The 11,744-nt window shown below is 36.9% G+C and overlaps 1 protein-coding gene across 1 annotated transcript in view; it reads right to left on the bottom strand.

Annotated features, from left to right (window-relative positions):
- Window positions 1–6,542: 6,542 nt before the first annotated feature.
- stxbp3 (syntaxin binding protein 3) overlaps window positions 6,543–11,744 on the bottom strand; it is a 50,320-nt gene continuing 45,118 nt past the window's right edge. The window contains exons 17-19 of the mRNA XM_072274129.1: window positions 8,778–8,863; window positions 7,783–7,931; window positions 6,543–7,559 (exon numbers count right to left, since the gene is read on the bottom strand). Of these exons, the coding sequence (XP_072130230.1) occupies window positions 7,498–7,559; window positions 7,783–7,931; window positions 8,778–8,863 (297 nt within the window). The 3' untranslated portion in view covers window positions 6,543–7,497. The remainder of the gene's footprint in view (window positions 7,560–7,782; window positions 7,932–8,777; window positions 8,864–11,744) is intronic.

Raw genomic sequence — 11,744 nt, 5'->3', positions numbered from 1 at the left:
CCGCTCTGCATGATTCCTTTTGATTCTAAGCTGCAATAAATGAACTAAATTTTATGCGGTGTCTTAATTATACAAGTACTCAACACGAAATTCCAAAGATTATCCACATTTCTATGTTTAGAAATATCTTCAAATCGCCTTCCTGAATGGTTACCCCTTTATTTTGAAAATAAACACCATAGTCAAGACACATAGCAAACTTGCATTGCCCTTTCAAGCCCAAAACAATCGTATACAATTAAAAGAGATCACCTTTCGTTCTTCTAAATTCAATCTGCTTGATCTCTCCTTGTAGGACAACTCGTAACTATTGCAGGAAATGTTTGGTGTATGATATAATTTATATCTTTTCTTATTCTGGGAGACTGAACTGCACAATCCATTACAGATGCAATCTCACCAGGGATTTATACAGCGTCTTCTATTCAAATCTTCTTGTAATATAGGCCAGTATACTATTTCCCTTCATAATTGTTTCTCATGCATGCTTATTAACTTTAAGTGATCCCTTTACAAGAAAACTTGGGGCCCTCTGAAACAAATACCTTTCAATCTCTCATTTTTCAAAAATATACATACATCACCTTCCTATGTTTTTCTACAAAAGTAGATGACCTTGCATCTTTTCATATTATATTTCATTTACTGCGTGCTTGGTCATTCATTCATTTCTCCATAAAACTACCTAACTTTAATCCTCTCATCTAAATCAGCGATATAAATTGTAACTGGTTAGGTCACTGCACTGGTCCTGACAGCACCCTACTAATTCAGCCTCCCAACTCAAAAAATTTAGTCCTATTCTTTCTTTTCTACCCATCTGTGAACAGTGAAGAAGCTAACTCTAAGTCTAACCATACAAATTAGCATTATCAGCTTCTTTAGTAACAGATCCTTCTCCGTGGATTGTCACCTTGTCGCGGTGGAGAAGCTTGTGTGGTCCTGTGATCCAGAGAGCAATGCTGCAACAAATCCATCAGCTCCAGTCGTTGTGGTTTCCATGCCATTGGAATCAGTTGGTTGATGTGTGAAGTATCATGTGCTTCTTGGAGTACAATATCAAGTACATGTTAAACAAATACATGCACAGGCGTCTTCACTTTGTGAGCCACTTCTTCAGAACGAAGACCATCATCCTCAACCTCGAGGGATAGCCACGACGATGACGAGTGATAGACACCACCACATTACCACCAATAAATATCACGTGCTCTCATTTAATATCAGTGGAACTTTTCCGGCTCCTGTCTTTATCCTATTCTCTACTCTTCTAAAATGTAAATATTGTGGCATACTTAACTTCCAAACTTTCTCACTTTACACCTGACCATGAATACCTGATCTGTGTGCCTTATCCAGCATTTTAAGGATCTTTTGCTGTTGCTGCATATTAATACCCAATGGAGGAAGTAGGCAATTGTTGACTCTTGTGCAGTTACACTCAGTAGCCACTTTATTAGGTGTTCTTCTACAGTATCCCATAGCCAGCGCAGTGGGGATTGGGTTAAATAGGATATTTTTGAGCCAGGGATTGGGCTAAAGTGCAACCTATTGGACTGTGTTGTTCGATGATAATACATTTATCAGGAGTTGTCATAAACTGATGCTAAACTTTTGTCAGAATATTACAGAAGAGAAAGATTTAAATTTCCATTCACACAATGGAGACATGAGATTGCAAATGCTTGAATCTGGAGCAACACACAATCTGCTTGAAGAACTCAGCAGGTTGAGCAGCATCAGTGTGCTAAAAGAAACTGTTGATGTTTCAAGTTGAAACCCAGCCCTAGGTAATTAGAATCAGAATCAGGTGAAATTTATTATTATGTGGCAGCAGTACATTACGATACATAATAAAAAAAAACATGTACACACATTAAACAGTTAAATTAAGTGGGGAAGTGTTCATGGGTTCAGTGTCCGTTCAGAAATCTGATGGCAGAGGGGAAGAAGCTTCCCTGAATCATTGAGCAATTTTGTTCCTCCCACTGATATAGCTCGATCTGCTGAGTTCTTCCAGCAGATTGTGTGTTGTCCCATTCACATAGTTTGAAGAAAAAAATGCACTGCGATTATGGAGTCTGAGCAGTAGATGGTGCAGCAATTCTGCTAACATTATCCAATTCAGGAATATCTGTTAGGTCTTTCTTTTGTTAAGCATGTAAACTTTAGAATGGGTTTAATTAAAAATAATGTTAAGGATAATGGCACCATCACTTTAAAGACACAAGAAAATACAAGAATCCTTCAGATTTCAAAAATAGCTCGAACCAAATTATATTTATACAAGAATGGTATCAAAATTCAAACTTATTAAGTTACTGATATTCCCATCTCAGTCTTCAGAAACTTTTGTAACCAAGTTGGCTTGACTTCCAACATTAGTTTGCAATGAATAAACATAATGCTACCTGTAACTCTATTCAAGTACTTTTCCAGTCAAATCAAGACAATAATTTTTTTGTACTTTAACATCTTTTAATACTTATCAGGTTTCCATAATCTTTTATGTGTCCATCATAAAATGAATGCAGTTATTCATGGGACTAATAACTCTATTGCTAATAGAATGTACAATGACTCATCCCACTTGCGCAATGAATTCAAAGACAACTAGGCCAGAAGAAGATTCCAATTATCACCTCTCATCTCTGATATTGCATCTCCAAGCCAACAACATGCTTTGGACACTTAAACAACATAAGTGTTCAAAAAGTGTCATTGCACATTGTGGGTCACATACCTTTATTTTTAAAGAGTGAAAAGAAAAGGACGGTGTAAATGATTATATTAGAAGTACATGAGATGATTTATCATGCAGCTTGTATAGTGTAAAAATTAATTACAGAGCCATCTAAGCTGCTCCCAGAATCATTTCAATACAGTTGTCAATATGAACAATGGCCCAATAATACCCTTTCATTAAAAGGTAGGACTAAATCTAATCTGGTTAATCACTATGCAATCAGCCTATATCACCAACAAATTGGTGGAAGGTGCCAATAATGGTGCCTTTGAAGAGCACCCACTCACCAGCTGGTTCACCAACACAGGATCATCCACCTCCATATCTCATAATACAAACATGGACCTAAAAGCTAAATTCCAGAAGAGAGATGGGAGTCACTGTCCTTGACATGAAGATAACATTTGACCAAGTGTGGCATCAAGGAACCCTGGTAAAATTGAAGTCAATAGTTATTGAGAGGAAAATATTCCACTGGCTGGAGTCATAACATGCACAGAGGAACAGGGTTGTCTTCTTCAGGATTCCATCTTCTCAGCCTCATGACATCATTGAAGAGTTCCTCGGGTCAATGTTTGAGGTCCAGCCATTTTTAGCTGCTTCAACAGTAACATTCCTTCCACCACTAGATCAGAAATCGGGATACTTACTGATGATCACTCAGAAGTTTTATCTTATTCACATCGACTCAGCAAATGAAGCAGCCCACGGCTGCATGCAGAAAGCCCGAGACAACACTTAGATATGCTGAAAATGTCCCTGCTATACAACTGCCAGCCAATGACCATCTCCAGCAAGAGAAAATCTAATCACTGACACTTGAAGTTCAGTATCTTTGCCAAAGTTGCCATTATCAAAATCCTGAGAGGGTCACCACTGACCAGTGACTCAACTGGGCCTCTTCTGACCTGCTATATAAAAATATGGCTACACTAGTAGGTCAGGAGTTGGGCTTCTTGCGATGATTATCTCACCTCTTGACTCTCTCTAAACCTTTGTTTCTACCATATTCAAGGCCAAAGTCAGAAGTATGAAATACTCTGCAAGTGTTCTGCCAATGCAGTATTAAATTAATTAATTAACCACTGAACGAAGGCATATCTAAGGCAGTATTTCCTTTCATATCAAAATAACCACCACTAATTTATATGCAAAAAATGACATTTAAAATTCATATAGTCTTCTCTCATAGTGGCGATCAATCATGAGATAAAAATTGGGACATGAACCCTGCCTAAATATTCAACCTTTCTCGATGTAATTTTAATTTTCAATGTGGTTTGGATTTATTATATGACTGATGTTTCTGCTGAGATTTGCTGGGTTCAGGGCTAACCAGAATGTCTTTGATGATTTGAGAAAATATACATTTTAAAATTAAAATAACAAATTTGATTCATAAAATATACTTAATTTATAATCACCAATAATCCACTGATTATTTGAAATCCTCATGGTTTGGCATGTCTAGCAGGTGGCATTTGGCATGTTCTGTTCAAACTCACTAGGACCCTATTTTCTGTACTCCTTTTAAACTCACCAAGGTCCCAGTTCCCAGACTTTCTTCAAATTCACTAGAGTCTCATATCTTGCACTCCCTTGAAACCTTTGGTTTCACTGTAAAAATTATTATAATAGTGTAAGATCTTAAAAAAACAAGTGACTTACAAGTTTGTTGCAGTATTAATAAGGATTGAATAACAGTCCAGAAAATCTGCCAGTCCAGCACCAAAGTCAAAGTTTTACTGCAATTTTTATTAATGTACACATTTTGAAGTATGTAAAACTAGCGAAACACTTGCCTTTTTAACTGAAGATTTACTATATCATTGAGGTAAACAGGACTGTGTTGGATTTACCAAACGTGGCTTGTATAATGTTGACAAACTAGGCCCAATGCACACAGTTCCTGGGCTTTTGCAAATAATTCACATTTGCACACTGCAGTCCACAGGCATGCAAGCCCAGATACATGTTCGCAGATCTATTTATTTACTATGTTATTATGATGGGTTACTATATTATTATTATGGATTTTTATTTAGTATTTGCAGTTTGTCTTCTTTTGCACATTGGTTGCTTGTTCAGTCTTTGTGTGTACTTTTTCATTGTATTTCTTTTTCCTCATGTGAATGTCTTGTTCCTTTTCACACCTAGTGGCCACCATTTCTGTAGCACTTGACACTTTTTTTTAACGAGACCAAGTTGCTAGCTCCACGCTCAACTCAGCACAGATGGAAAGTGTTCAAGGAACCAGCCGGATTTGAACTCGGGACCTTTCACCTCGGTTGGTGCCGATGCCACTACACCGTCACCTGGCACTGTGAGTGCCCACAGGAAAATAAATGTCAGGGTTCCATATGGCGATATACATACATACTTTGATAATAAATTCAATTTGAACTTTGTACAGATGAAACCTGGTGGGGGAGAGGGGAGATGAAGATAGTGGCAGAGGCTGAGATGTGATTGGTGGAGACAACGAAAGGGCTGCAGATTATAGAATGTAATAAGAAAGGAAGGTGGTGAATGAAACCAAATAAGAGAGGGATGGTAGTCAAATGTGAACAGTGGAGAAGAGGTGACAGGGAGAGAGGTGGCGGAGTGTGCGGGTGATTGGTGGAGCCGGTGAGGGAGACGGAACCAAGGGTTGGGTGGAGTGGGGGTAGTTTGAAGAAGGGGTATGTAAAAGGACTTGGAGACAGAAAGGAACACAACGTAGTTACTTAAGATCGGACATTTCAATATTCATGCCATTGAGTTGCAGACCACACAGGCAGACTATAACTTGCTGTTCCTCTACTTTGCTTTGGGCTTCATCCTTGTAATGGAGGATGCAGAGAACAAACAGTCTGGTGTGATAACGTGGAGGCGAATTGATCCGGCTTTCAAATGTTCAGCATGGCCACTGCAGACAGAGTACAGTGCTCGTGATGCAGCATAACAGTCTGCACTTTGATTCACCGATTACAGCCGGCCACATCAAGTGCACCAGATACAATTAGCAATGATGGAGTAGGTGCTCATGAATCCCTGCATTCCCTGGAAGGATTGTGGTGATGGAGGAGGTGCAGAAACATGTTCTGCACCTCCTACAGTTTATCTTGAACTTTGTTCTGTAAGCAGTCTGTAGTGTGATATCTAGGCACACCTGCGGTCATGGGTCTCGCTTTTGAAAAAAGGATAAATATATTTGCATGTTACTGAGAATTGGCAAAGATGGAACTTCAAATGCTCCTGCAACGTGACAATAAGAACAACGAGTTGTCTTTAAATATTTCTGTGGCTGGAGAATATTTAAAATCTTGTCCAAATGCAGGGTTGAACAAAATGGCCCCTTTCTTACCAGTTATTTACCATATAATAACTTGAACTGTAAGATTGACTTTAATAAAAATCTCCCAAACTAGACAACACTTTCTGAGAAATACAAATGTTTGTAGAAGACAGTCAAGTACCACCTATGCTTTTAACGCATATCACTTCTCAAATTAAATCAGGAACAGTGCCTTTGATAACTTCTCTTTAAGCTTTCTGTCTGTAAAAACCATTCATCCACTTCTCAGCATCTTCCAACATTGCTAGAATACAGAACTCAGTATACAGGGATTAAGTCACAATTTTATGTAACACTACATCCTAGCACAATACTAAACCCATCAATACTTTTTGTTGTTCAATTCAAATATTTCTAGTTCACCAAAATATGCCCTCTTGATACACCTCATTAAATATTTAAAGACTTGCTTGTGTTCTATTCAATTTTTTGGGTTCAGTTTTTCAGAAGGTATTTGTAGCATTACAAAACACAGTTGCCTCTTTGCAGCATTTAATTTATTAGCTTGTCAGAAGACATACAGTGCTTGGTAGTTGGCATTCTGTACAACAAAATGCTGAAAATATTCCAGTTACATACATTTCATAGCTAAACAAAAAATGGCAGTTGAAACATGCCTATGCAAATCGTCTCAATACACAGCCAGTATCTTTTCCGCCCTCTTATTTTGGCTCTACACACAAGTGACACTAGTACAGCTCAGAGAAGGAAAACTGCACACATTGGTAGACATCTTCCTGGATTAGCACCTGATGGGTAAGATTTGCATTGCACCATACAGGAACATAATGGCACACCTTTATTGATTACAGTGAAGTATTTCAGAATGCAACTGCACTTTAAGTGGCAAATTTGTTTAATATAATTCTTTTCAAAAATGTTTATCTAAAGTACATTCCTAGTTTTGATAAGGCGTAAATGCTTTTGCAAAAACATTTACAATGCAATATTAGATAGGATATAAGATTTTATTTAATAACAGTAAGTTGAAAATGTTACAACCCTATGTTAGACATATACAGCATATTATGGGCAATATATTCAAAACATAGCTACAAAATGTACAAAGCCTATAAGCAACATTACTCTGAAAAGACTCCTATATAGTCAACATTTTAAAAATACAAACGCGTTACTAGTGATCACCAATTACGGGTCAGAGTATGGTATCCTCATTGACTTACAGGCAATAAGTCAAAGCAGAAATAATTTACCAATATTGACTCTCCCAAAAGATTCATTACAGTATTAATAGTGTAACTAAATTAGAGTCCTTGAACTGGTCAATACATGCTGTGTACTTTGTTTACCAAAATACTTTAAACAAAGTTTCATTACGTGGATGTTAAGCTCTTGTTATTCACGTTAAGTGCAGTTGATACAAGTGGCCAACTTTAACTCGTATGTGGCACTTTTACTTGTTCAGTTTCTTGAGATCATCAAGTAATCTTGTGGGTGTAAGAATATGAGTTGACCCTAGAATATGAATAAGAAAGATAATTTCAGTAACATTTAACTGCATCTGTTATATCTAAGTCCACTGATTTTAAAATAGTATCATACTTTACTCAAGGTAAGGTTACTCTTTCATATGTATCCAATATGATAAATTAAATCATTATGAATCAAACATAAATTATATAATCATTTGATCAACATTTGAATGAACTGAATTGAATTGTGATGAATAAGTACTTACCAATAATGACATCACAAAGCTTATTGGCCTTAGAAACTTCATAAGCACAGCGTATTTCTGAATACGTTATACCTCCTATTACAAATACAATTAGTTTTAAACCACCTTTGCGGTCATCATGGAGATTGCTTTTGTTCCCCTGTCGAGCACTAAACAGGAAAGATAAGTTAATATCTAGTGTCTGAGTCTAGACAATTTGTAGAATTTATGTAATTCATACAGAAAGAGAAAAAAAAGTGTCCTGAACTTTAACAACCTAATGAAAAATAGTTACAAGTACTGTTCACAAAAAAACCCAAAGACCTCGAGGTAATTACATCCAGATATTTCCACTTACAAATGACCTAATTTATTTCTTTTTCTTAAATAAACTCTGACAAGAAATTGAAATTCAAAAATAAGTGCTGCAAAGGGCAATGTAAATAACAGGTTTCTAATTTTACTAAATTTAGGCGGCACAGTCAACTGCAAAGTCATCATCATCATGAGATAGATTTGGTAAGAAAATAAGATTACTTCTTTATTACATCCAACCCTTTAAAGGCTTTCTGTTCAAGATGATCAGAAAACATCAATAGTTTGAGATGTTGCAAGTTTTATGTTATTCTTGAGTCATTGTTTCTTGTAAATTTTATAGTGCTGTATTACAAGATTTCACCATACAGCTAAGAACACCTGTTCAGACATTCTATGGCATATTTCCAATTCTTTCACAATACACAAAAAAAAACAAAATACTGCAAAACGTGTATTTCTATTTTAATAGTCTAGAACAGAATATATTCCTATAGGCTCACCTGAAACAATATTAGTTGCATAATATAGGCAGGCACTGAGTAGAGTTAAGACATTTTTGAACACTAAAATATAGCAGCCTAATTATATTGGTAAATTTGGATAAAGACATAATCGGTTATTGTATGTGTTACTTACATTTGTGTTAATTTGATTTATGTCACAAAAAGATTGAGAGCACAGTTGAAGAAAAAGTGTACCTTACAGCCCCTGAGCCATTCCACGCAGCACTGCAGCCCGAGCAGTGAGGCCAGTCATGGGAATCAAGCTTGTTGGCAATGGAATCCTGTACAAAATATAATAAACAAATACTGCTATGTACACAACAATGTTTAAAGATCTTGTGTATTAAACAGGCGCTAAAACATGCACTTGTCCAGCTGGTGGTGTAGTGGCATCAGCACTGGATTTCGAGGCAATTGGTCCCGGGTTCAAATCCAGCTGGCTCCTTACATGCTTCCCATCTGTGCTGGGTCGAAGGTCAAGCTAGCAACTCGGTCTCATAAAAAACAGACAAAATGCTAAAGGGATAACAATGTTGCTGCCCGATGTGCTAAATTTAAATCTGAATTGAAAATATGCATTAAAAGTAACTGGAAAAGTTTGATACAGTAGAAATTAAGATTATATTTGAAACAAGTATTATATTTGAGCCACTTTGACAATGGACTAGTGCAGTGATTTAGGCTCATCTCTTCATCTTACTTTTAATGTCAGTTGTTTGGAGGTAAATTGGCAGGAAGGATGCATAGGTCTATTGGGAAATTCAAAGATAACCTGTTGTAAAACAAGTATGTCCATTTTAAGCCCAGGGACATAACGTTTCCCTCTACATTCAACATAGGATTCATTTCTCATTATGATCTTATGGATAATATGCATTGATGGTTCTTTGGCCATGAATGATACTGACCATTACTTATTTATTAAGTCTCCCGTTGCCATTTATACATTCCCTATTTTTTTTTAAATATCCTGTTAAATGTTCTAAAGATTGTGATCACCTTTGAGCTTGTTACTGTTGTGGGGTGGATGCAATCACCGGAGAGACAGTCACTGGTAGATACAAAGCAGCTTCTTTATTCGACACAACAAGGTACAGCAGGCATCATATGGACGGAGATGCTTTTGGTGGAAAGGTCTGCTAGCCCAATGTAGGCTCGATATTTATATGCTAAACACAAAGGCAATCGCTACTTACAAAGTTATAGACAATGCATAGACAATGCTTCCCTTTGACGCTACATACAAAACATCACACCTTCTAACTTCATCCTTTCCTCCCAACGCCAAAGTGTCTGGGTTAGTACTCACAGTCTTTAGGAGTGCAAGTCAAATCCACACCTCACTCTAACATTACCATAAAAAATTTCTTTCATTGTGCTGGCCAAGGTGCCCCTCTGAACCCCACATTTCAGCAAAGAGCTGCCACAACACTCCTAATTTTCTAAAAAAAATACTAAAACCAAAGAATACGAGGGAAGAGAATTACAACCCTTTAGTCAACACTTGTGAGATTACGTCCTTCTATATAAATTTACCCCATCTAAAATCCTCTTCTCACAAAATCTGTATATGGTATATTCAATAACCAGTTTAATCAAAGCAACAATATTAGGTGACTAACTACAAAAGTATGACTTGCCAATTATTCCCTCCAATGGGCTGTAAGAACAACAGGTAACTCGATCACAGGTCCCTGGCTATGACTGCCTGCATTATGAGAACCTAGTTCTGGGATGGTATTTTAAGGGTCTGGTATTTAAACAAGATACAAAACTTTACCCTTTCTCATGCAATTACACCTAGTGCATTCCCTCTTTCAGAAATTGCTTGCATTTACACTATCCTTAACAGAAGTGATTTCTCTAATCCTCTAATTAATGATCTTGCAACTTACATCATGAAAAGCAGCTATTAATTCTCAATTTATCTATCAGCTTCAAGTTCTTCACCAAATCCACAATAGCTCAATTGGCCTTCAGCAATGCAACTGGTCATCTTTCTAGTTAAATAATATACCTCCAGAATTTGACCTTTGAATGTTTTGGAGAGTCGTGTGTCATGAGCTTTTGCAGTGATTACCAAACAAGTTAGCAGTTGCTTTTTAACCAGATAATAGTTATTTCTATTGTTCATGACTCACTCGTTCAGTGCTATTGTTGGAACTTAATCCTTAAATTCATTTCTACCAATCCAGATGTTTTCTAGAGATCCTCATTCACCCCTCAGTGTTTGTTGGTATTTAGAATGAACACACATTCAACATTTGATAGTTCCTCTGATTTGCTAAGAATAGTGAACCATTCATTGGATCAAGTCATGCCTGATTTGGAATACCAATCTCCTGTGCTCTCCCCAAACCCATTCTAATCTTGTTATGACTACATTAGTCCGGTCACAATGGGGGTCCCAATTCCACAGTACGGGAGCCAGGACATAACTGCAATTACACCTCAGCTGACAGGCAGCTGAAGCTGTATATACACCTTGACAGCCATTGATAGAAGTATGCCTTGTTAAAATCCACTAAACTTAACAGCATTTCAAATGTCTCTAATATTGTTTCCTTCAACATCAGAAAGATTATTTTTAAAAAGTTTATTAAATACTAATAAATTAACCACAATTAAACACAAAAATAAAGTAAGTTTAAAAAGACTGAACTTACCTTATAGTCCTGGTCTAAACAAATGCATCATTAATTTACAGGACATGTCACTCAGAAACTTGGGCTGTATATATATTTTTGTGTGACTGTATGTTTATAGCTAACTTATCTGTGCTATATGTGCCTTGTGCTCTGTGTGAATGTTGGTGGTGTGTTTGGCACCTTGGCTGTTTCAGTTGGTGGCAATCGTGGGTTGAATGCCAATTAAACTTAAACTTGAAATGAACGGAGCTCCCCTGTACATTGCTGGAAAATTTCATCAACTCAGGTGATAGATGCTCACAAACCTGGGACTTATTTACCTGCAAGGAACTGAATGCCAGAAAGAGCCAGCTCAATTCAATCAGGTCTCCAAGAGAGCATGCTCTTGTGATGTACAACTGCTATTGATCATTATCTCTTTGATGTGGTAATCAAAATCTCATTGTATTCAATTTCAGTCGAACACAAAAATTCAAGTCCATATTATTTGCAACCCATGCTTAGGTTTTGACCA

The sequence above is a fragment of the Mobula birostris genome, chromosome 12, assembly GCF_030028105.1.
Source record: "Mobula birostris isolate sMobBir1 chromosome 12, sMobBir1.hap1, whole genome shotgun sequence".
Taxonomy (NCBI): domain Eukaryota; kingdom Metazoa; phylum Chordata; class Chondrichthyes; order Myliobatiformes; family Myliobatidae; genus Mobula; species Mobula birostris.
The sequence above is the reverse complement of the archived record's forward strand: the minus strand, read 5'-3'. Positions and strand labels throughout refer to the sequence as shown.